We start from the raw sequence: 25,326 nt of genomic DNA, 5'->3' as shown, positions 1-25,326 counted from the left end.
ACACACGGCACCTGTGCAGTTATAGGGCATAGTTTGGTCAGAGGTAATGGATGTTGGTGGTGAGTGGTTAGGTGTTAGGGGTCAGGAGCTTTACACACGTGTGTATGTATCATATCTGAGCGATCGATGCCGTTCATCAGCTGCGTACAGTTGTAATCAAACATCATGCCACAAATTAGACTGCTTCGCTTAGAGAGTGGGCCACACTTGTACAAGAAAATAGTTGGTTAGAAAAGGCTACAAATGGTACACATTCAGTGTACTTTTGTAGCTCACCCAATAAGTACACCACCGTAATATTCATCCCAAGGCATGCTTAATAGAAGTCTCACCTGATGAATGGGCAAGATCTCACACGTGTTCTGCATTGGTATGTGTTTGGCTATGCTGATATTCATTATTTAACTCGTGCATGTGAGAGGTTTTGCTTTTGTACATCTGTATTGAAATGTGATACGTTGAATTTTTTCTCATTGGAATTGTTTTCATAGTGAATGAAACGACTACATGATAAGCATTATGTTGGAGAGTGATGTGCAAAAATTTGATAGGGTTGAAATAATGCAGGATTTTATTTGTGTTCACGTAGCATACAATTAAGTTGATATTTATCTTATAAATAATTTAGATTATTCAAAAATAATTCAAATTTAAAAGGATAAATTCTCAACATATCACATTGCAATATATAAAAAATGTATTAGAACGGTTGTGGTTATTATTATAATAATAATAATAATTATTATTATTATTATTATTATTCTATTTTATACGCTGTGGGGCCAACATGATTTATGTGTTTTATATCTACTCCGTCTATGGCATTAGGCCAAGAACTTGGCAGATCCAAAACTTAAGTATGCCATACCACATAAAACAATGGGGATTGAACGGTCACAATTAATATTTGTGTTTTTACTTCAATTAAGTCCGGTTGGACTTAAATAAACATTAAGGTAGGCTGTGGTGTGGTCCACTTGAGCATTTGATTTGCTTATTTTTGGATGAGCTGGAAAAACGGGTAGACAGCATGGATATTAAAGATATGGATGACGTTGGCAAACGGATTGGATACTCCCCTGCCATCAGCCCGTGGCTGGTTCTTGATGCTCTATGGGCCACAATATGATGTATGTGTTTCATTCATTCCGTTCATCCATTTTTACGGATTATTGTAGGGCATTATTCCAAAAATGAGACGAATATAAATCTCAGTTGTACCACATCACAGGAAAACAATAGCGATTAGGTATCCACCATTAAAATCCTCCTAGGGCCTGTGTAACTGTTTATTTGACATCCAATCTATTGATTAGGTTATATGGACCCAAATGAAGGGAAAAAACAAAGATCAACTTAATCCAAAACTTTTATTGCCACCAAAAAGTTTTTAATGGTCGATGTCCATTCAACATTATTTCTTGTAATGTGGTATACTTGAGATTGTGATATACCTCATTTTTGGTCTCATACCATAAAATGATCTAAAAAAATAGATGGACGGCATAGATGAAATACACACATCAGGGTGGGTCCATAAAGCACCGACCACCGGCCATTGGCGGATGCTAGTCCAGCCCGGTTGGTGGTCGGTGATCTGTGGGCCCACCATAATGTATGTGCTTCATCCATTCCGTTCATCCATTTTTTAAGATCATTTTAGTTTATGATAAAAAATTGATAGAGATATAATTATCAGGTGGACCACACCATAGGAAAATAATAATGATTGAATATCCACCATTAATATCATCCTAAGGCCCACTGTATTCTTTATTTGACATCCAATCTGTTGATTAGGTCATACAAATCCAGATGAAGAGAAAAAACAAAAATCAGCTTGATCCAAAACTTTTATGGCCCCCAAAAAGGTTTTAACGGCCGCCATTAATTCATTCAATATCGCTTCCTGTAATGTTTTCCACTTGAGATTGGGATATACCTCGTTTTTTTGTCTCATACTATAAAATAATTTTGAAAAATAGATGGATGTCAAGGATGAAACACATACATCATGGTGGGGCCCACAGACCACCAGCCATTGGCTGGTGGGTGGTGGCAGGGGGAGTAGCCGATCCGTTTCTATATGACGTTGGGCCCCACGGTGCCAAACACGTCGACACACATTGGCAACACCGCCTGATCCGCAGCCAGAGTATCATGCCATAAAAGTTCTTCTAATATATAATTCCTCTCCCTCTTTTTATTATTTTTTTTTTCTCCCTCCTTTTCCGTACTATAATATCGACTCGTTTTCCCTCTGTCGCGAAACAGGACCCAATATGTATCTCCGGCCACTGGGCCCCACATGCTGGGGTGATCCGAAGATGGGAACCGTGGACTGCAATGCACGGGACACTGCACGAAACTTACACCGAAAGGAGATGAATTTAGAACAACGAAGATAAAATTTTCAATGCTGTTCAACTCTAAAAGTCACCACTAATGCGTAGTTTTGAAATAATCCCTTTTTCTACTAAAGAAAGAGAATATGGACGGTTCAAATCGTCAGTCCATCTCATCACGTGTCCCCGTTGGAAAGCGACGCACGCTCGATTCTGAGTCGCGACAGAAGCAAAACGAACTCTTTAATATATATCCGAATCACCGTTAATGCCCGGAACTCGACGAATCTTCCGGTAGAGGTATAACTACAAAATATATATAACATAAAAACCTTTGAAAAGCACGACCACTCTCACTCTCTCCTCTTTTTCCTACTCCATCGACCCTCCAAAGGCAAGATAGGTACTTTTTCTAAGTATTCTCTTTTACTTTCTCATCCCAAAAACTGCAAATTCGACTACTTTTTTTTTATTTTTTTATTTTAAATTTTTTTATTTGTAAATTTCATGAATTACTTGATAAATGATTACGGTTGAAAATCACTGTTTCCGTTGAATTCTTGTAATCCTCATAAAGAAATTTCTTGTTTCAGTATGTTCTTATTCTTCTTCCTATTCTGATTGTTTGTCAGTTTGCTTTTGGAAATTTCGAGGTTGAGATGTTCTGAAATCCTCTTGAATTGTATTTCTCAGCGTCCATGGAACTCATGTGAATCTTAAAGACCCTGTATGTTGGTAACGGTCTGAAATCCTTTCGTGAAGTTAGGGTAATCTGGTAATTCGAAAGATTGCCTCAAAACTGTAATCGGTTCTCCCTGCTGTTATCCATTGCTCTCGCACGGTTTTGCAGTATTTAGTATTTTTCGTTTGTTGGGGTGTTTAGAAATGAGTTGAATTTTGGTGTGGCGGTGGGAAGGATGGAAGCTGTTGATGGTAATGGCGATCCAGCCACGTCTCCGTCTTCGGTCTTGCATCAAACTCCTGATGAGGTGGTTGGAACGCACAACCAAACAGCACCGAGCACTTTCCCGTGGGCTTCAAAGGTTGTGTCAGCAGGCCACCGGCGTAGAGGCAGTAGTTTTCAGAGATGGAAGAACCAGTTGCAGAGGGCTTGGAAGTGGGGACCCAGCACGAGAGAACAGGGTTTGAAGTCGGCTTTTAATCCTGAGGTCTTGGCGAATCAGAAGCGGCAGTGGTACCAGCTTCACTCACAAGTGGTACGTTGCGGTAGCTTCTTTAATTTTGGTTCTTTCCCTTTCTTTAGTTGACTCATATTGCTTTGTATTGTTGGTGAATTTGATGCTTGACTAGGAAGTCGAATCTAGATTACCAGTGTATTCTTTTGCTGATTTGCTGACTTCTTATGGATATTGATTTGGGATGGAAAGGCAGAAGAGTATTCAAGCGGCCGATTCCATTTCGTTGGGATAAGATTAGATGATTGTTTGATTGACTTGGAATGGAAAGGCTGAAAATGAGGTCTGCCATAATGCCAGTCCTGAATTCTGTGGCACTCTAAACACATAGAGGAACAATTGCGTCCATTTTGATGAATATCTTCCTTGTGTGTAATTTAGGGTTCATCCAAACATAGCCATAGAGAATGGTTTTATTTATCTAATCATCTTGCAATTTTGCGAGAGAACAGAACTCAGTTCTTCACTCCATCACTAGTCATTGACTTACTTGACAGCTTTTAGCTTCTCAAATAAAAGGCAGGCTCTGGAATCCTAGGAGCTAAACTCATGTAAAAATTGGCAAATACACACAGGCCTGGGTTATTGTTGTACACAGGGCCGGATTTGGAGGATTTGGTCAAGGGATTTGGGTTTATGAATTTACGTAGACACTAGAGAGGCTTTCAAATTTGGTAAGAATTTGGGAAAGAGGATGTCTCTCCCTAGAATTATAGATGATACACAAACTTATATCTAAAAAAACCTGGGTTCCGTAGATGTTTCTTGGGAGTTTGGGAAAATAATGAAAAACTGAACTACTTAATCTGATATCTCCTGGGGTTTTTCCACGTTACCCCTACTAAGAAATACAATTCACTTACATACAACTCTGTAACCTATTTATGCAAAACGTAAATTAAAAAATAAAGAATTCATACAATTTATCTGTTTAAGAGCTGTATGGTGGCATAGAGAGTGGTATAATAGATTCTTCTCATCTTTGCTTAATTGTCACATTCATGACAGGGTTGAGCAAGGCATTATCACATCATGAATTCATACTAAAGCAAGGTCACTGACTAAGTAAACCATGTTGAGTTTGCGTTCTCAAATCATGATTCTCCAGCTGATCTTGTTTCTTAATCTTATGTTGACATAAGAAATTGTTGTACTTCATATGATGATACATGAGTCGAATTTAATTTCTAAAATTGATTTTCTTTTGCAAGAAGTTGCATTAATGATCATTATGTTTTGTTTAATGATATATTCTGCTTTAGTATCACCAATTTCTTTTAAACATATTGAGGCATTTCTTAATGTTGTATAGGTCTTAATTATCCAAACTTTGCTATCACGGTAGGGGTGCAAATGGGTCGGGTCAACATGATGTGTCATTGGACCTGACCTGACAATAAGTGGATTTAGGTCCCAAATTTGGACCCATGAAGCAGGTCTGGTTCAAAAGTTTTTCCTGAAGCATTAAATGGGTTGGGTCCGGGACCTCTCAAAATCAATCCGACATGAGCTGACCTGAAACAAACCCAGTCCAATTTAGGCCGTCCTAAAATGGTGTCTTTAAGTACCTGAACTTTGTTTTTTTTTTTTTTTTTAAAGGTCATAATTTATTAGGCAAGAAGCTAAAACAAAAACAAAGGGAAAGGAGAAAACAACAAGAAACAACACCTAAAAGAAAGAACCCTCAAAGGAGCCCTAAAAAACAAACCAAAACTAGAAAACTAATCAGTACAACAACACCAGCCCCACGGCCGAGAGAAACCCAACAAACCACCCATACATCAAAAGAACTAAGGGGCCCAATCCCCGAAAAGAAGAACTCTGCTGAAGACTCTCTAGCCACTAAGATGCCCTTGCTACAGAAACATCGATTGTTCCTCTCGCCCCAAATAGCCCACAGAGCTGCAACCATGATAAGTCTCCAACGCTTTCCATCCAGATTTCCTCCTTGTTATGCATGCCAAGCGAGATGGAAGTCACCAATCGAAGATGGCATCACCTAGGAGACATTTGCTAGAGAGAAAACTCCGAACCATATAACCATTGGGAAGGAACAATGCAAAAACAGATGATCGATCATTTCTGCCTCTCACATGCACAAAAGACTTGTTCAGAAGGATCATACACCGCTTTTGTAGATTATCAATAGTGAGCACATGGCTTCTACCAACAAGCCAGGCGAAAGCCACCACTTTGGGAGGGGCCCCGTAGGACTAGACAATGCTCGAAGGACTAGAACTGTGAGAAATATTTGACTTGGAGAGAGAGCCATAGAAGGAGCGCACTGTGAACAAGCCCGATGCACTTTGCTTCCATGATAGGGAGTCATCCTCTTTTGGAGATAAGGAGATGCCATGCAAATGGGACAACAACTTTATTCTCATAGTAGGGGTGCAAATGAGTTGGGTTGACATGATGGGTCATTGGACCCGATTTGACAATAATTGGATTTGGGTCCAAAATTTGGAACCGTGGAGCATGCTTGGTTCAAAAGTTTTTCTCGAAGCACTAAATGGGTTAGATTTGGGATCTCTCAAAATCCACCCGACGTGACCCGACCTGAAACATACTCGGTCCAATTTAGGCCATCTTAAAATGGTGTGTATCTTAACTACCTAAAGTTTGCTCCCAAAATAGGGGTGCAAATGGTTTAGGTTGAGATGACTGGTCATTGGACCTGATTGGACAATAAGTGGATTTGGACTAATGGAGCAAGTTTGGTTCAAAAGTTTCACCCGAAGCACTAAATGGATCAGTATGGGACCTCTCAAAATCAACACGCCATGACCCCACTTGAAATAGACCCGGTTTTAAAAGGGTTCGATTTAGGCCATCCTAAAATGGACCCGAACCAGACCTAGACCTAGTTTAAACCTTGGAAAAGTAGTTAATTAGTATAAGTAATGCAGAGGCATTTTCACACCAGTCTCGAGTGGGGTGGCCTGTGGGATGCAAGGGCACACTTGGGGTGGGCGGCTCGTGTGAGGTAGGCCGCACCCGTGTGAGGTGGTGCCCACGAGAGGGGTTAGGCCGAAGTCTTAACCCATGTGACGTGGGGCCTGAGCTATAAGATAAAGGGGTTAATTCGCCATGCTCTATCAGTTCGAGCTTTTAGAGCAGGTGGTTAATTGTCCTGCATCAAAGTGGTATCGAAGCGGGATGTCTCGTGTTCGAGACTCATCACCGGGGGTGATTAATGCGGAGGCATTTTCACACCGGGCTCGAGTGGGGTGGCCCCTGAGATGCATGGGCACACTCGGGGTGGGCGGCCCGTGTGAGGCGGGCCCCACCTGTGTGAGGCGGTATCCATGTGATTTGGGGCCTACGAGGGGGGTTTGGCCGAGGTACTAACCCATGGGATGTGGGGCCTGGGCTATGAGATAAAGGGATTAATTCGCCATGCTTTATCAGTTCGAGCTTTTAGAGCAAGTGGTTAATTGTGCTACATCAATAAGTATAGGGAAGTCTAAATGTTTGGTTAGTTAATTAATACTACCTAGGAAAGTGGAAGATTAGGTACCCCAGCAGTCATAAATAAACCTATGCTAAGTTGGAAATTTGAATAGGCATTTTGAGTTTTGGAGGAAGTTACATTGCAAACTTCCTTTTGGAGGACCATGCCCACTTGAATCTCATTTGATTTAAACCTTGATGCAACTTGGAACATTATTTGTGTGAAAACCCACTTTTAAATTTTATGCCCAGCCCAAATCCAATCCATGAGATCAAAGGGTCAAGTCTCTATCCTCCTAGAACCAAAATCGACCCATTAAATTTATTGGGCTGGCTTTCATTTGAGTTGGACTTGACCCAATTATCAAATGGGTTAGGTCCAGGACCCATTTGACCCGATCCGATTCGACCAAGGTATTTCGTAAAGGCAACGAACGGTGGCCGTAATGGCCACCACCGTTACCTTTATGATAAGAGCTGTAACAACTGTTACGGGTTCTGTAATGGCTGTTGCAGTCTCTTTTTTATTGGGGAAAAAAATTCAAAAAACCTGTTTTTGCCCCGTAATGGATCATTATGGGGCCATTACGGCCTTACGGGGGGCGTAATGGTGGTTACGGGTCATTTTTTCCATAACGGCCGTTACAGCTGTTATGACCCTGTTGCCACCGTTACCTTTATGTAACGGCTGTTTGGCACACCATGGATCCAACCTATTTGCATCCGTATCTCACAGTCATGGGGTGTATGAGCTCAAATTTGTATTCTGTTTGTGCAGATTATTATTGCCTTTAGTCATGTTGTTTGTATAACTTCCTACTAAAGGGAATGTACTTAACAAGTGATCTTTAGATCACCCTTGTTTGTGATTGCTATGGTCTTGGTGCATTAATTTTTAATTGATATTATTGGTTGTTATTGAACTTTGTAGCTCTGTTTACATTTTTTTTTTCAGTCTATGATGCTTGTAATGTTATCTCTACAATCCACACATGAAAGGAGAATGCTCAGTGCCCTCAGATAATTCAGTTGATAGATTTTTCTGATGGTTGGAAGCTTTTCATGTTTTCATTTACTTTTATTGAAAAGTTACTCAAATGAGGTTTCTTTTGCAGGACCATAAGCAATACAAGGAGCCCACATCCTTATTTGAACAATTTTTTATTGTGGGTCTTCACTCAGATGCTAATGTAGAGGCCATCGAGGATGCATTTGCCAAAAGGAAGACCTGGGAGTCGGAGATAGCAAAATCCGAAATCTTAGATCTCAGAAAGCTTCACCATCGCAGCCCTCCACTTCCTACACTGGAACCTCAGGTCAGCCGCCTTTCTTAAATGAGATGCAATACTGATATAGGTTGAGGTTTTCTGTTTAATCAACCAGTTCTCATTTTTCGGATTAAAAAAAATAAAATTGTGTTGCTTGTGTGATTTGGGTATTAAACTTCATCTGCTTAATTTTATGCATCTGCCATCTAGATACTCAATGCTCATAACTCTAGGTTCTATGAAATTTTACTAATGTTTAACATGCCCCTTCAATCTAGTCTCCTACTCCAGCGCCATGATTTGTTCTTCGACTGCTTTCTGTAGCTGATTATGAAATTTCCAATTCAATTCTTATCATTGTTGTTGTACCTTGGCATTGATAAACTCAGTTCTGTCCACTCAAGATGATGCATTCACTGTTCTTTAATGCTTATTGGTCAAGTGTTTTAAATATCTATGCTATGTAGCGTGTAACTTATGCTACATAGTGTAGCTTAGCCTTGACGCTACATGGCTCATGAAAATAGCTTAAGTCATGTGTAGCCTACGCTTCATGATAATTTGTGTGCGCCACACGCTACATGCTATGTAGCTCACATTACAAGTTATTTTCACAACAAAAATAAATTAATTAATGCTTTTAACGATTTGTTACATTTTTTCTATTTTCAATAAAAATTAACCACTCTTTTCAATGCTTGTAGTAAAATAATATAAGTAACAACTAACAATATTAAATCAGTTTTGTTGCTCTTTCTTTACCTCTATATCAATATTATGAAATTTTGTTAAATTTCATTATTAATCAGTTTAATTTGGTGTAGAATATCATGAATTGGTGCAACCAAAAGCAACCTTGATTAAAAATCTAGAACTAGTGTGTTGCTTATGCTACGTGCTATATAGCTTACACCTCACGCTTTAGAGGGGTGAATGCTACACTACACACTATTCGCTACTTAAAACACTGATTGGTTTATTATTGTTGCGAGTTGAGACTGGCTATTTGTGGGTCTGATTTTTCACTTATATTTCTGCAAAACTATCCTTGCCACCACTGACATGTTTGTTTCTTTTGTCATTGTAGATTCTTTTCAAGTATCCTCCTAGGAAGAGCTTGGCCATTCGGTTGAAGGATTTAACAGCATTCTGTTTTCCAGGAGGAGTTAAGGTCTGGTGTAACTGATTTCTATTATGTTATGCTATAGCATGCAACATCTTTCAAGCTATGTTGTTAGAAGGGATTGAAGTAGTGCCTTAAACAATCATCATTGTTATCATCTAAGCCTTATCCCAACTAACTGAGGTTTGCTGTAGTGCCTTAAACAATGAGATTGATTATTTAATAGTATCTATTAATTCTTATACAAACTTTACGCTCATCATCATCATCCAAGCCTCATTGAAACCAAGTGTTATGCTTGCCATCAGGAGTGTTCAAATTATTTCCTTTTTTACACTCGGAGGAAGATTGCATGATTTGAGTTTATTCTAAACAAAGTTTTTGAACTCTTAACCTTAGATTTCAGTTTTATTGTTTTTGTTGTTCTTCATGGAGTAATGAGATAATTTTCATTGAAATGAAAATCAGTGGTTAGCAAGACCAACAAGGGGCAAAATGAAGGGACAAATCTAGGAATGAAGGCCAGGCTACCATTTGGATACTATGTTTGGTTATTTATCATCTAAACCATTGGCTTTGTTGCTGGGTATATATGATATCTCACCTTGAAACAGGCTAATACAGCAAATATCTCATTCTATACAGAAAAGGATTGACTATAATGGATTGAAGTCTGTTTTGGTACCAGATTAATCTAGGTAGAATATTCCTCAACCAGAATAGGCTGGTCACCTGAAGGAGTTAAAGTTCCCAATCCATATTGGATCCAGGAGGTTTAACCTATGCATCGTTCTTGTTCTTAGGGAGACATGAGAGTGTAAGATAATCTGGCACTAGATAAATCAATATGCATTCAAGAGTGAGTGATGAGTGGGTCACTCTAGATTGGGTTCCCACCAGCCCTTCCTTGGAAAGAGGAGAATGCTTGCTTAGTTTTGATGGAACCCAAACTCTTTTCCTTTGGTTATTTGTCGATGAAATGAAAATATATCAGATCTTCCTCTTGTTTTCAATGGGTTGGCGATTGATCTCCAAGCTGTGGACCAGAAATTTATATTCATTGATAGTTGATAAGAAATTAATTAACTTTTTTCCCCTAACAAAAGAGATAAAATTAGTCCATTTGGTATGCTTCTTTTTATTTACTTATGCCACCCAAGTTTTCATGATTATTTGAATATTGCCACTCTGCCACCATATATTGGGTTCTTTTTCTGTGTATTGACTATAATGCTTCTAACTCTTCATGATCAATTGAATCAGTGTTTTAAATAGTGGTAGCGTGTTGCGTAGCGTTCAACCCTCTATAGTGTGTAGCGAAATAGCGTAAGCTACAAGATATTTCTATTTTTTAATTTAAAAATAAGAAAAAAAAAATGATCCACGCAAACAATGCGCAAGCACTTACACGCTCAACACAATGGTCCCCATGTGGGCCACACCATAGAAAACAATGCACATCCACACATACGCACACCACAATAGTCCCCATGTGGGCCACACCATAGAAAACAATGCAAATCCACCCATGCTCACACCTCAGTGGGCCCCACGTGGGCCATACTATAGAAAACAATGCATAGCCACACAGATATTGAAAAAGAATTGAAAAAAAAAGAAGATAAAGAACAAGAAATGCACAGTACCTAAAAAGGAAAAAAATGAAGGAAAAAAAAAAACTCAAAATAACTAATTATTTTCATTGTACATGAAAAGAAACTCACTAAGGAGAACAAACGTACCTATTGTAGGCTTAAGAGGAGATTCAATCAATGAAAACTTTGAAAATTGAAGCTCCATAGCTGTCTGGAACCGGAATTGGGAAAATCTGATTTCTCCTTCATTTCTTCTCCAATAGATTGTGAAACTGCACCAAATGGACTTCCTTATAGGCTCCAACAATCGGCCAAAGAAGCCCCTTCGATGGGCTTTTGGATCGCAAGATTGAAGAGAGGGAGAAGAAGTTGCATTCGGCAAGGGCTTTCCAAGGGGTTTTCAAAAACCCTATTCGACGTTCTCTTTTAAGTTTAGTTAATGACTTCTTGTGGTGTGAGTTCACCACCATTTTTAACAAAGAAAAGTTAAAAAAAAGTGTAGTGTAGCGCATGCTACCTGTGCTACACACTATGCATCCGTAGCGTACGCTATAGGGGATTTACGCTATATGGCACACTACGTAGCGCTACGGCAGCGCTATGCTATGTAGCGTACGCTACTGCTACACTACAGACGCTATTTAATACATTAGTTGAATGTTTTCCATGTATAGTGGTTTCTTTTCTTGGTCAGTGTATTTCTCATCAACTATAATGCTTTTTTTTCTTAACTTTTGCCACCAAAGTCTTTGCGATCATTTGAATGTTTGACACTCGCTACTATATATTGGTTCTTTTTTGTCTGTATATTTCTTACCAGCTATGAAAACCCTTAATTCTTCAGATTGCCTATACACGCAGGCTCGCATGATGGAGAGGACGCCATCAATGAGTGATCTGAATGAAATTGTATATGGACAGGTATGTGGATCCTATTTGTACATGCCATTTATTCTTGTCCATGTTTCAAAAATATTAAATAAATCCATTTTACACATAATGTGTTGTTGTGCTATGTCCTTTCTTTTTGAACAGATAATTAAGCTCTTTCCAAAATTATCATTATTTTATATTTTTTTGCAGGAGCATCTATCCAGAGATGATTTATCTTTTATTTTTTCTCTGAAGGTATTCATGCATTCCTGTTACTTTCTTTTTTGTTCATTAGCTATATTATTGATGAGGTAGATATGTACGATTCCAATAGTGCTAAGTTTGCAATGATATTTTCATGTTTTACAATCTTTTTCGATATAGAAGCCTGAATTTGGAAAATGGTTTATCTGCGACTGAGAAGTGTTATTTATATTAATAGTAGAACAGTAGTGATAGTTTCTGAAGATTTGGATATCATTCAAAGCATTTCCCTCCTCTCTGCCATGTAATAGATAGTTGTAGAAAATTGATCGGTATTGTTTTCCTGGAATATTTAATGGTAATCTTTTATTTTTTTTCGTGGAAACTCAAATGCATTCCCATAATGATCCACCAATATCTCACACGTATATTTATTTTGTATTGGTGAATTGTGGGGCATACATTGTGACTTTAACATGGTCTTACAGCAGATAAGAGGGTTCATGGAGACATCATCACGGGCAGAAACCCCTGGTCCAAAACTGCAGTTTTGAAGAGAAATGGACTTATTTCTGGCAGTGCAATGTTTGTTTTGGTGAATTATTTAAAAGTGAATGTGGAGTTCTAGTCCTTTGTTTTCTTGTAACGGTCTCTAGCAGAGCATGTGGAAAATGTTGGAGATGTATGACGAAGTGACTGTTTGATTGGAGCTAAAATTATCGTCTTTGGCATTTATCTTATGATGCTTTCTATCTCAAACCATTTAACTCTGTTAGTTGTGTGCTAAAGTGTTACCTGTTATTCTGACCAGGTCGCAAACAATCCAACCTTATATGGTGTTTGCTTACACGTCCAGGAAATTGTTCAGAGGCCACCCAGTATTTTAGGTGTTGTTTCACCACTCTCTCAGTCTTCTGGAGGGGGCAGTCGTTTTTTGGTTTCTGCACCTCGTTGTTATTGCATACTTACGAGGGTACCTTTTTTTGAGCTACACTATGAGATGCTGAACAGGTCTGCATCATTGTTACAATGTTACGAGTGCACTATTTATAAGCAATGTTCCATCGAGAATATCATTTATAAGTTATTACAATGTCTTTTTTTTTCTATAATTTATTCTATTCATTACAATTTTCTTTCATGGACACAGTATAATTGCACAGGAGCGTCTCGAAAGGATAACTGAGTTTGTTAGTGAAATGGCTCTCTCAGATTATGTTCCATCAGTGATTAGAATGCAAGATCAAATGACTGAGAACTGTGATTCCCCTATAACGGAGGGTTCAGTAGATTGGATGACTTCTGCAATACCCGTTGACAGTGTATTAGGTCTTACTGCAGCTGCAGCAGGCCTCATATCAGATAATGAGGTCCATTTGTTTTCACTTAGGCAATTGGAGCCTCAGTCTCCTGAAAGTGTTTCTACCAGAGGGGCTTCTGATTTAAGTCAAGGAAGAGAACTGGACGAGGATACCAGAAAGAACTTGCAACATTTTGATGATTATGCATCTGGGACCCCTGGATCTCGCTCTGATAGTTTTGAAAGAATGAGTGGGATCTATGAAAATGGTCAAACTTCACCAGAGCTTGGCACATTTCACAGCATTCTCGGCAACAAGTTAGAGCGTGTTGGAAGTTCAGAGTCGTTATTCAGGTGGTAAATTTTTCCGATACTTTATTTATTTTTTAATATATGCTTATAACTTGTTTCATTTCGATGATTTTTTTGTTATATCCTGGGGCTTCATATTTTTTTTTTTTGAAGGGTAACAGAATTTATTTATTTTTTAAAAATAGAGGTGCCGAGATGGCATAACAGCTACAAACCAAAAGAGAAAAAAATTACCACCTTTCAAAGCATCTATATAGGAGGGCCACTCTACTGCATGAAACTTTGCCCTACTAGAGACCCGCTCCACCCTATTTCTTTCATTCTGAAAGCACCTACCATTCCTTTCTCACCAAATCACCCAAATGGCAGCCAGCAAACGTAGCTTGCAAAGGGACTTCACTTGCTTTCGGAGACCCACACCATTCCACGCCATAAAGAGGTCCCCGACTAAAGATGGGATAGTCGAAGAAATATTGAAATTCCTAAGGAACCCGCTCTACACATGCAAAGCAGTAGTGGATGAAAATGTGATCAACTGATTCAGTGCTTGCCATACATGAAGCAAACATTAGGAATCATCATTGATTACTTCTGGAGATTGTTGATGGTCAAAACAGTACGCCTTCCCACTAATCACCCAATTGCTGCAATCTTCATGGGGGTGCCATAGTATGACGTGATTGCCTGAACTCACAGCCCTTGGTGATTGAAGTGCATGGTTGAAAGATAGAATTGAGAATTGCCCTGACTTGTTGTTCAGATAGACCATCCTATCCTGATCACCTCTCACTGGTAAACATAGTTGGAGACGATCCAGAAGCGAAGCATGTTCATCCACATCTTCATTGCAAAGGAATTGACAATAAGGAGGGGATCACATGACTAACTCTCCACAAAAGGAGAAGGACCTAGCGACCAAAATATTGCGATCCAAAGAGAGGTGAGTCATATTCGGAAACACCATATGCAAGGATGTTTCACCAGTCCACACATCCTCTTAGAATTGGTTCTTCTCTCCATTAATAAGAGGAAATCCAATCCCCTCTTTGAATTCAACACAGGAAACCCCTTTTCAGATTGTTGATGCTTTGTAAAGTGTGGAATCCCTAGTTCTTGTCTCCCTCTACAAGGCCCCCTCTTCCATACCAAACCTCCATAACCACTTACACAAAAGCACCAGGTTTATCAGCTCCAAACCTCTCATACCAGCTCTTCCCTCTTCATAGGATTTACACCTCTCCCTAGCCCAACAAATGGAATTTCTTCTCTTTTGACCCTTACCACCCAAATTCACACCTCAACCTTTCTAATCTCAACAACACCGACTTTGGACATTTTAATAAAGACATAAAGTGGAGAGGCAAGTTTGACAAGGCAACTTTGATGAGAGTAATCCGCCCTCAATGTGACAGATACCGGCCCTTTCATCTAGTTAATTTCCTCTCGAACCTCTCCAAGACTTTGTCCTATGGGTGTTTATGTTAAAGTCCCTTGATATACATTGATACACCATCCTCTAATGGCTCAAGCTTTTATAGGAAGTGGTTATTTCACATGGTATCAGAGTGGAAGGACGAGTGTTCAAATCCCAGGGGTAGCAAATATGCCTCCGTAATACATTCTCCCACGGGGGGCCAGGAACATCAAGTCTGGCTTGGGGACCGGGAAATCAAGCCCGGCCTATTTATGGTGAGTGTCCCTCCACCCTTGCCCAGTATGTTCCCATGTGAAGCTCCACCCCGCACGTGCTAGGGAGTGTTAAAGTCCCTTGATATACATTGATACACCAACCTCTAACGGCTCGAGCTTTTAGAGCAAGTGGTTATTTCACAGTTTAGCCGGCTTCGGAGTAGAGGGTGTAGTTTTTTTTGTAAATTGAGAGAGAGAGAGAGAGAGAGAGAGAGAGAGAGAGAGAGAGAGAGAGAGAGAGAGAGTAGGTGGGCCATACACGGCCCACATTCACATTTGTTAACACTCTCTCATGCTAGAGCATAGATGTTGTCAATGACAAGCTTGGAGTATATGTGTGTGACTAAGGTGTTGTTTGATAAACTGAAAAATAAACTTTGAAAATTGAGCGCTGCAAACTTGAAAAGTGCTGAATTTTATTATTTATAAATACTGAAAATCATTTTGGTAATTATTCTGAAAAAGTTTTGATATATGAAAATAAACTCTGAAAATTGAGCGCTGCAAACTTGAAAAGTGCTGAATTTTATTATTTATAAATACTGAAAATCATTTTGGCAATTATTCTGAAAAAGTTTTGATATATGAAAATAAACATTTTTCTGTCACAAAACCTGTTTGGTAAACACAAACCACAAATGTTTGAAGATTGACAATTTGTCATATTTGCCTCTATTGTCTCAATTTCTATCTTTTTTAGAGTATGAGACGAAACCTATTATCGTCATGCTATTAGATTTGGGCTTTAAATGAAAAAAACAAAAAAAACAACAAAAACAAAATTGGGTCTTTATGGGTATATTGGCTTGTATCGGTCTATATGGGACCTGAATTGGTGCTGATACGGCCATTTTTTTTTCATGGCTAGGCCGATTCAATCCCATATCATGTATAGTATCAGGCCGATATGTATACGATATGACTATATCAGCCGATACGACATCAATATTGAAAACTATGGATGTAGTTGCATCCCTACCCTGTTATAGTCATTGTCAAATAAGCATGCTAGATTCTCTCGTCATCAATCTAATTTACAGAGGATGGAAATGGCCTCATACAGAAGTTACATAACAGTCAAAATGGGACAGGACCAAAAAATAAAAATAAAATAGAAACAATAACAACAAAAGTGAAACAAGCATAAATCAAAATTTCTCTAATTGATCATATTTCAATGTCCTTATACAGAAATTATATCACAGTCAAAATGGGGCCAGACAAAAAGAAAAAGAAAACCAAAAGAAAAAAAAAAAGAAAAAGAAAAAAGAAAGCAAGAAAACAGACGCATCAGCCAAAACAGAATCTACAAAGTCCTAGTAGTGTAGTTTTTATAAGCACTAGGAACATGAAAGGCTGCATGACTGAGATGCTTCCCTGCTGAAATAATACAGAAAAAATGTCAGGTTCAGCATCTCTTTCCAGCCCACGAAAAGTACCAAATGGCGAAAGCATTTGATAGCATGGTCAAGAAGGAATTGCAAAAGCACTCAGTAACATGGTCAAGAAGTTCTCCTTCTAGGTGTTGCATCCTCATCACATTCTCGTATACCAAATGTCTTGAACCTGGCACTCTGCTTTCCATCTCGGTCATATCTGAAATGGCATTTCTCTTCTCTGGCCCTCCTAGTTGCATTACCAAGCCTACTGTCAATGTCCCTCCCATAGTCCCTTGGAGGACTACCTCTCCCATGGAACTCCAAAACAATTTTATTTATTTATTTATTATTATTATTTTTAATTGTAGGAGTGATGTGTCCAGAAACCATCTCCTACATCATACCAGAAGCACTTCATATCCCTGTCCACATCATAATGCCTTAAAGAATGGATCATTGCATATCTTTCATCATGTTTCCTTCTATCATCATCTTCCATCATGCCTAGGGCCCCTACCAACAACAAACTCAGGAAATCTGCACTACCACGTAAATGGGCCTCACACATGCGGAGACAATAAGTCAGGAGCACACATGCCTCCGCAGAGGACATAGTCGCATGGGCCGGAGTGTACACGCCTCACAACTCTGGCTACACTTGGAGCAATCTCCACATTAAACCTGCCACATGTTGGCACCTCTGAGAGACCCCTATTGCCTAGACCTGACTTCACCATCTCACGACTGCACTCTGAACCAGAAATTGCCATCTGAGCCTCAGGCTTGAGTCCCAAAACCCCACCATCGATGTTAACTGTGATCTCGAGCCTGTGGCTTGGTCCTCCAGGCGTCCAGCCTCTCAATTCCAGCGCAGCAAATGAGATGTCTCCCCCTGCTGTCGCCTCAGATCCATCTGCTTTCCAGCCACATGTCGCTGAGGCAGCAGCTGCAGGCTTCGTTTTCATTTTCATTAGTTTAAAAATACTGGATCCGGTGATAGTTGTTGTCCTTTGTTCATGCATTTTTTCTTGAATGAGTTGATTGAATACATAATCGGCTTTGGACAGTTCAGTGATGAGCATGGGATCGGAGGATGATGATGTTGATGAAGCTAGTTCTAAACATGAAATGAGGGCAGCAGATGAACAAGTAATGGAATGGGCTAAGGTAAATTCCACCTCAACTGCATTTTTTAAATTGCAATCACTACTGGTGACATCCACATCTCTCTTTTCATCACTACGTCTGTTGTCTCTGCAACAGGAGCACAAAAATGATTTGTTACAGATAGTTTGTGGTTATCATGCTCTACCTTTGCCACCCCGGGGAGCTGAAATAGTTTTTCAGCCTTTAGATCATTTACAACCTATTACGTATAATCGACCTGGAGTGGCCACTCTAGGCTTGAGCGGAAGTTATGGTAATATAGAACAAGATGGTTCTTCTTCAGAAGTTGCTGAGGTAAGATCACTGGCTGTTGATGTTGTTGCTAAGCCTATCTCTGATTTTATTTCCTTGTTAGTTATGAGCAGTTCATTTTTTAAGATGGTATACTTTGACTAGGTTAATGCAAGGTTTGCAGCTGCCGAGGAAGCTGTTGCACTATCACTATGGACCACTGCGACAATGTGCCGTGCTCTATCTCTTGAAAGCGTAATGTCTCCTCTATAGTATTGGCGTAAATATGCCTATTCTGTTACAGCATGCTGGATGAGAAAGGGGTGTTTGTTGCCCGATACATGTCAGCTTGCAGATGGGGAAAGTGAGTCTAGATCATCCATGCAGGCCTGTCCATAGCTGTCCGTGGTTGAAAATTACAGCGAAAGGACCATCCTAGCTGTCATTTTTTTACCCCTCTCTCAATGTTGATTGTCAGCAAATTTTCATTTTTACCTCCCATTTGGAAGCCACTGTTCATATGGCTGGTGGATAGTCCTCTTGTTGTGATTTTCAACTCCAGGATATCTATAGGCAGGATGCTCTAGATGGACTGTCTGGATCCATCACCCTCACCTGTCATGTGTCAGGTTTGGTGACGACTTTCTGGATCTAACGCACCGAGGGAAACCGTCGTGTTTTTGTTGTCATTAATGCTTCATCAGATTTTTAATTATCAAGCCATGATTATATGTACATTAAATCTGGTAAATAAACCCGGTGTTCTTTACTTAAAAGTTCATTGTCAGATGCTTGCTATTGCCTTTCTTTTTATGGTTCATTACGTTCTGTTGCAGATAGTATAGTGAATAGTTTTATAATTTTGTAGTGGCCTAGTGGGCACTGCCTGTTCCATGTAAGTGTTGTTAGACTAAATCGAAGACTTTTTCAGGTTTTGGCATTATTTGCTGGAGCATTACTGGAGAAACAAGTGATCGTTGTATGCCCAAATTTGGTAAGTTGATCATGTTGTTTGGAGACCATTCATTTTACAACTATAGATGATGGACATATGACCCTCGGATCCTTCAAAGAATTAGACTACAGGCAAGGATTTGGGATACCCCTTTCTCAAGAATTGTGCTGCTGGTGTACTTTAGTTCTGGACTCTAGTTCCTGCTAGTTATTTATAACTGTGCTGCAATTGTGACTTCTGAACATTATACTTGGAGTCATAACCAAACCTTGCTGTACCATTTCCGAGGAACTTGGGATTTAGAGGACCTATTTGATCCTTGTACTTACGAGGGGTGGGTGGGTGTGTGTGTGCGTGTGTGATGGACACAAACGGAAAAAGAGAAGAAAGAGAGGGTAGAGGAGAATGAGGAACTGGGGAAAGAAAGAAGGGGAAAAGAACAAGGAAAAGAAATGTGGGATAGGAGGGACAAGCCGAGAATTAGCTTTGACACGATGTAATTAATCACATGGTGGAGAAGAAAGAGAAGAAAAGGAGTAGAAGAGAACTTTGGAGAAAGGGTTAGAGAATAATCTCCTCTCACACCTTAATGATATTTTATTAACCTAATGAACGCAAAGGAATGGTGTCCCGAGGGAGCACCAAAGCCCATATACTATAAATGAGACTTCTCAGACATAAAATCCTGAAAATTCAGATGCACATATACATGCACAAAATCTACTCTCCTATCATTTATAAATGAGATTCACATATCAATTCCAACACTCAAATGCGCGCGCGCGTGCACACTAACTAACTACTCTCCTACACGTCCATATCTATACTGTTTGTGTTCTATATGCATGTACACACACGGTTGTGTTCTATATGGTTGTGTTCATATGATATCCTAAACATTTGTGTAACAAAGTGAATTAGTGATGGACCGTTGTCTTGAGATTTGGTATCCTTTATGGTGGTGTTCATATGATAATCAGCACATGATTAATGCCTAATAACAACACTTCTTATTTGCATGGATCCTTATCATTTTTTTCTTTTTGTTTTCATTGATTCTCTTGTCCCTTTCTTAAATTATCTTAATGACTCTTTTGTGTGCAGGGTATCCTATCAGCTATCGTCCTGTCAGTTATACCCATGATTCGCCCATTTGAATGGCAGAGTTTATTGCTTCCAGTAAGTTTTATATTTTGAAGCATGTAAACACTTTGATGTTGAAATCAAGCCCAACGAAATATTTGGCATGATACTTGGGTATCTCAGAAGTCTGTAATTAGAGATACCCTAACTCAGCTCTTCTAGCTTACCTGAGACATTCATGAAATTTCAGATTGCTGTATTAGCTTGGAAAATGTTCTGCTTTGTTTTGATTGCTTGAAATATTAAAATTACGACTACATTTCTTGTTGATGTGAATGTTATATATTGGAAACATCTATGAATCCTCTGGTATATCTTGTTTCCAACTCATTTTAAGTTTCTCTTACTGATTAAAAGAAAAAGCATCAGATTTTCTTCTCAAGATAGAGTCATCAAATTGATTTTCCCGCTATTTAATCCCGAGCAGAGTTTTTACAGAAATAATAAGTACTCCTGAGTTGTTAAAAACAGAATTTTACAAAAGAAAAAGTAAATAAAAGCGACATGGTATTTTGTTTTGATTTGAAGCAAATGTGCATGGTGTTAAGAGGGACGAACAAATTAATGAATTCTGCTGAAGTGTTGCATTCAGTTATGTATTGCAACCTTGTCTGTTCATGTAGATGTGCTAGCATGTTGCCCAAGAACTTTGACATAAATTTCTCTCCTTTGCTTCACATTTCTGGTGCGATTTTACTGTTGCTTACGTTGAAAGTTTCTGTTGAGGTGTCTGCATTCTCTATAGAATTGTTCGACTAGCCTTCATAATAAACTGAGTTGCCTCAGCCATAGATATGCATCTTTTCACGTTATCCAGATCTTTAGGTTGAAGACACTTGCAGTACTTTTATAATGTGGATGTAGCATTCTTGTTATGTGGTTTCATCTGTACTGTCAAAGTGTCATGCTGTTCGATTCCTATAACTTCAGTCTGTCAACATTGGATTGTCAGCACATCATCTTTGAAGCAAATGAAAAGTTCGTGATTCTTTGACTTGATTTTCTGTTTTAATAGTCCCTTCTGCACTTTGGGTACTGCGGTAGAGCTGCTAGTTGTGTGGTTGTTATCTCTGGCTAGCTTATTTAGTAGCCTCTTACCTTGTCTTTAAGTTATCTTGAATTATTGCTGTTTTTCAGTATTTATTGATTTGTCATATTATGTGATTGGAAGTTGTTCTAAGACGATATCTTGATCTTTTCCAGGTTCTGCCAAGAAATATGCTAGATTTCCTTGATGCTCCCATTCCATATATTGTGAGTTTAGGATGGTTTTCTCCCAATGCTATCCAATTTAATGAATGTGAGAAATTTGTATGTAGTGTATTCCTAGGATTAGATCTTGTGGGTACATTCTCATTGATAATCGCCAAAACTCATAGATATTCCCATAGATGTAAACAGTGTATCCCACCTGATGGAAAGCTTGGATGTTCAACATGAGAGTCATATTGGCATGTGTGCTAGAATGTAGATGGGCAGAGCTACACACGTGTGTAGGCTCAGAAAACCTCATCTTGCTACATTGTTGTAAAATTTTCATGCCTATTTTGTTTGTAGGTAGGTGTGCAGCACAAACCAGCTGATATGAAGCTGAAAACTTCCAATCTTGTCCGCATCAATGTGTACAAGGACCAGGTAAGATATTTTAGTAGGGCTACTTGGTGACTTATCCTATTCATATTTGGCTTTTACCGACAGGAAAGGCTGTTGATGTTAGAATCAGTGGCCATGGACATCAAATGATTGTTTGCAGCATAAATGACATCTGTCCTGCAGGCACCACTGTATTCTGATATAACCAGAGTACTATAATTGTTTCTAACACTTCTATAGCATAATAAATTTCTACCGAAATTGTTGATGCGCTTCTGATTACCTGAAGACAAAGGCTTTTATTTTATTTTCTTTTTCGTTAAATATTTGAACTGTGTAGGTGAAGATGGCTTCATTGCCGCAACTTCCTCAACACAGACAACTTGCTGCAGAACTAGGGCCAATCCATGCCAGGCTTTCGTGTGAAAACTCTATTGCCAAAAAGCATCCTGTATATAAATGCAATGAAGTGCAGGTTTGCACAGATTCTCTCTTCCTATATGGCTAATGAATAAACAGTCTTTTGTTACATATTTTCTTGGTTGGGCACTCTTGCTTTAATCAAATTGTTATTGGCTTTCTGATGCATGCACAACATGTTTCTTTAAATACGAAGTTCCAGAGACGTTGTTGAGTGCTCTAATTGTTTGGACAATTAGGTCAAATATGATTGTCACATAACAATTTCCTTGGCTTCATTGGATAACATTGTCAAGAATGGTGAAATTCAAATGAAATTCTATTGCCCAGTTATCATCCTCCATTCTGTGAAACAATTGTCATGAGATGTATATCAAATCGTGTGATTCATCTGAAAAGTGATGTGTATGCACGTCACTCAGGAATCGGGATATCTTCGGCTCCTTGAGTTTGTGTTGCTGGATTTGTTTCATTCATCTTTATTTTTGAAGTCATATGAAATTGAGAATGCCTTGCATGCAAATAGTTGTAGCTGAGAAATCTTGTGACTAGTAACTAGTTGCATGTGGGGCCCACCTTGGGGCTATACCACTGTATGCACACCATGCTCGTCCCTACAACCAAAACAGTTCATCTGAAACTACTTTCTTGTGAGACATTCTCTATGAAGTTTTACGATTGCCTTTGCATCTCAATCGTTACTCTTCAAGTGATAATTATCTGTCTGGGTCGTTTTGCAGGCTGAAGCTGCTGGGCAGTTTTTGAATGTCATGAGACGCTATTTGGAGTCACTTTGTTCAAATTTGCGGTCTCATACTATCACCAGTGTGCGATCGAACAATGACAAGGTTAACACAAACTAAACCACCACTATATCCATGAATCGCTCAGTTGGCAACAAGCTCTTATTGTTGCTAAGAAATACCATTGAAACTTACCCATTTCTTTTGTGACTTACGTGAATATGTTGTACTCTATCAGGTATCTTTGCTTCTCAAGGACAGCTTTGTTGATTCATTCCCCCATAGAGACCGACCCTTTGTTAAGGTATGTTGCATTTCCACTCTTGTTCGCATGCTTCTTTGTCTTCAAATATGAAAACAACAGTGCCAGTGGATGAGTTGTTATGCCCTGGTGTGTTCTCAACATCTGTACTCCATTAGCTCCACCCCCCCCCCCCCCCCCCCCTCTTTCAATTAAAGACACCACTGAGAGGTTAAATATGCGAAAGAATTAGATATAAAAAACTGGGGAAGAGACATTGTTTGCAAGTGACCCCTTCCATCCCTCCCAAACTACCTAGGTCACACTTCCGTGCATTTCTTAGGGCAAGGTTTCTAAATGATAGTAAATTGGTGACTGAAGCAGAAATTATTGAAATTTTGGTTAAAGTTGAAATGTTTGCAGTTCATTTTCCCTTTTTTTTGGGAAATTTGATTTGAATATACACAAATCAGTTAAATATTTCAGTCAAATTTCCTTTTTCAGTACATCTGTCGTTGAAAAAGAATATCAGTTGAAAACATCAAAATTCCTTGTTTTGCCAATTATAGTTTACAAGTAACATTTTTCCTAATCCACAGACGTTACCCTTTTTGCAGCTTTTTGTAGATACACAGCTATTCTCTGTACTATCTGATTCTAGGCTCTCAAGCTACGAGAATGAATAGTTCCAACTGACAAGACAATTCCAAGTTCCATATGTTAAGCTCCAACATGCAAACCATGAGAAGATATTTGGGATACAGCAACAAAGAAATATGATATGATTACACACTATTTATCAGTCGATAAAGCATGCACTGATCTTACAATGGATTGTCTTTACCTCCTCCAATTATTTTGCATTGGAGCTTTGGGGATAGAGATAATTACATGCTGGAATCTAGTTGATTTGTAGCAAAATAATCAAAGGTTGTTGTCATTGAGGAGCAGCCTGCCAGCAGAAGACTTGGGCTGATGAAAGATCAGCATCTCAAATTTAAACGAAAGGAATATACATTGCACTTGCCAGAATTTGCTTCCATATAACTGTAAATCTGTACTGTAACTGATAAACAAGTCTTCAACAGGGATAGGTTGTGACTGTTAAAGAATAAATCCATGTTCATTTTCATCCAAGATTCCGTTATTGTGAAAGAGAACTGGCTGGTCACATACAGGCAATGTACCATATCTTATGGTGTTGTACCATCTTTCCCACCAAAATGCCACTTATGTTGGATATCAGTACCATGAAAACAGTAAGCCTCACGATCACCTGGGACAAAAATCCATGCATCAGGTGGGCCACAATATTGTAATCAATGGACAACCATGGAGTGACTCAACATGCTGTTGTGGCCCACTTAGTCTGCCGATCAGCCTGATTTTCGAGAAGGGTGATCCTCATGGTAGGGCCTACCGCTTTCATGGTACCGACGTCCTAAACAAGTGGCATGTTGGCGGGAAAGATGGTAGGGTAGCACAAGTGGTGATGTTGCTCATATGTGATCAGTTTTCGTTGTGGAATTTGCATATAAGATTAAATTTACATCTAGATGTCCTTTTCTGATTTGAGATTAAGATGATGAGGATTCATCAGAGAAGCTTGCACATTTGAACTTTTGATGTATCTCACTTTTAGGAATTTGTTACATTTGACTTGTGGCATGATGTTGACTCTACCCATAGAGGAAAGGACAATATTTATATGTTCTTCAAAAGATGGGAAGGAGATTGTCTTTGCCTCTACGAGGGGAGAACTGACCCAAAGCTGCCTGAGTGGAGAGGTAGTCCCTCCTACTTGTGGATGATTTTGGAACAGGAGATGACGTGGAGCTTACAGCGAGTTTGAAAAAATTACCATCTATGAAGAGGGAGTTTGTGCCCGCTCTAGTAGCAGACGGTGTGTTTCACATTGAGGTATCAGGTTTGAGCCCATACCTAACCAAAAGAGAGGGAGTTGGAGAAAATTATACCAAATGATCCCCCAGATGAATTGTCACTTGATAACTGTAGGCCTTTCAAAGTGTTTCAAAAAAGTGACCTTGTTGTCATGTCAATGGAGGAAAGAGTCGTAATGCATGTGTTTTGATTTT

The 25,326-nt window shown here is 39.1% G+C and overlaps 1 protein-coding gene across 4 annotated transcripts; it reads left to right on the top strand.

Annotated features, from left to right (window-relative positions):
* Positions 1-2,336: 2,336 nt before the first annotated feature.
* Positions 2,337-25,326, top strand: LOC131245702 (uncharacterized). 4 transcript variants are annotated; one of them, XM_058245326.1, is made up of 19 exons: positions 2,337-2,748; positions 3,262-3,562; positions 8,110-8,310; positions 9,350-9,433; positions 11,842-11,901; positions 12,064-12,108; positions 12,869-13,068; positions 13,208-13,711; positions 17,805-17,904; positions 18,001-18,198; positions 18,301-18,390; positions 19,067-19,129; positions 20,195-20,269; positions 21,437-21,487; positions 21,791-21,868; positions 22,167-22,301; positions 22,987-23,094; positions 23,228-23,293; positions 24,922-25,326. In XM_058245326.1, exons 2-19 carry the CDS (start codon positions 3,263-3,265, stop codon positions 25,039-25,041), a joined length of 2,478 nt encoding a protein of 825 aa, XP_058101309.1. In that variant the 5' UTR covers positions 2,337-2,748; position 3,262; the 3' UTR covers positions 25,042-25,326. The 4 variants fall into 4 exon arrangements, with proteins under 4 accessions (XP_058101309.1, XP_058101307.1, XP_058101310.1 ...); XM_058245324.1 differs by having other exon boundaries at positions 2,341-2,748; positions 3,039-3,562; positions 24,922-25,325; XM_058245327.1 differs by lacking the exon at positions 24,922-25,326 and adding an exon at positions 23,848-24,362 and having other exon boundaries at positions 2,355-2,748; positions 3,039-3,562.

Source organism: Magnolia sinica, chromosome 5 (assembly GCF_029962835.1).
Source record: "Magnolia sinica isolate HGM2019 chromosome 5, MsV1, whole genome shotgun sequence".
Taxonomy (NCBI): Eukaryota; Viridiplantae; Streptophyta; class Magnoliopsida; order Magnoliales; family Magnoliaceae; genus Magnolia; species Magnolia sinica.
Note: the sequence above shows the minus strand (reverse complement) of the source record. Positions and strands in the feature narration are given on the sequence as shown.

What these genes read in the sequence shown, in the direction of transcription:
- LOC131245702 (XM_058245326.1), top strand. Translation starts at nt 3,263, where the DNA reads ATGGAAGCTGTTGATGGTAATGGCGATCCAGCCACGTCTCCGTCTTCG. An exon ending in CTTCTTCAGAAGTTGCTGAG is followed by an intron (nt 18,199 to 18,300) that starts GTAAGATCACTG and finishes TACTTTGACTAG; the next exon opens with GTTAATGCAAGGTTTGCAGC. An exon ending in GGCAGAGTTTATTGCTTCCA is followed by an intron (nt 20,270 to 21,436) that starts GTAAGTTTTATA and finishes GATCTTTTCCAG; the next exon opens with GTTCTGCCAAGAAATATGCT.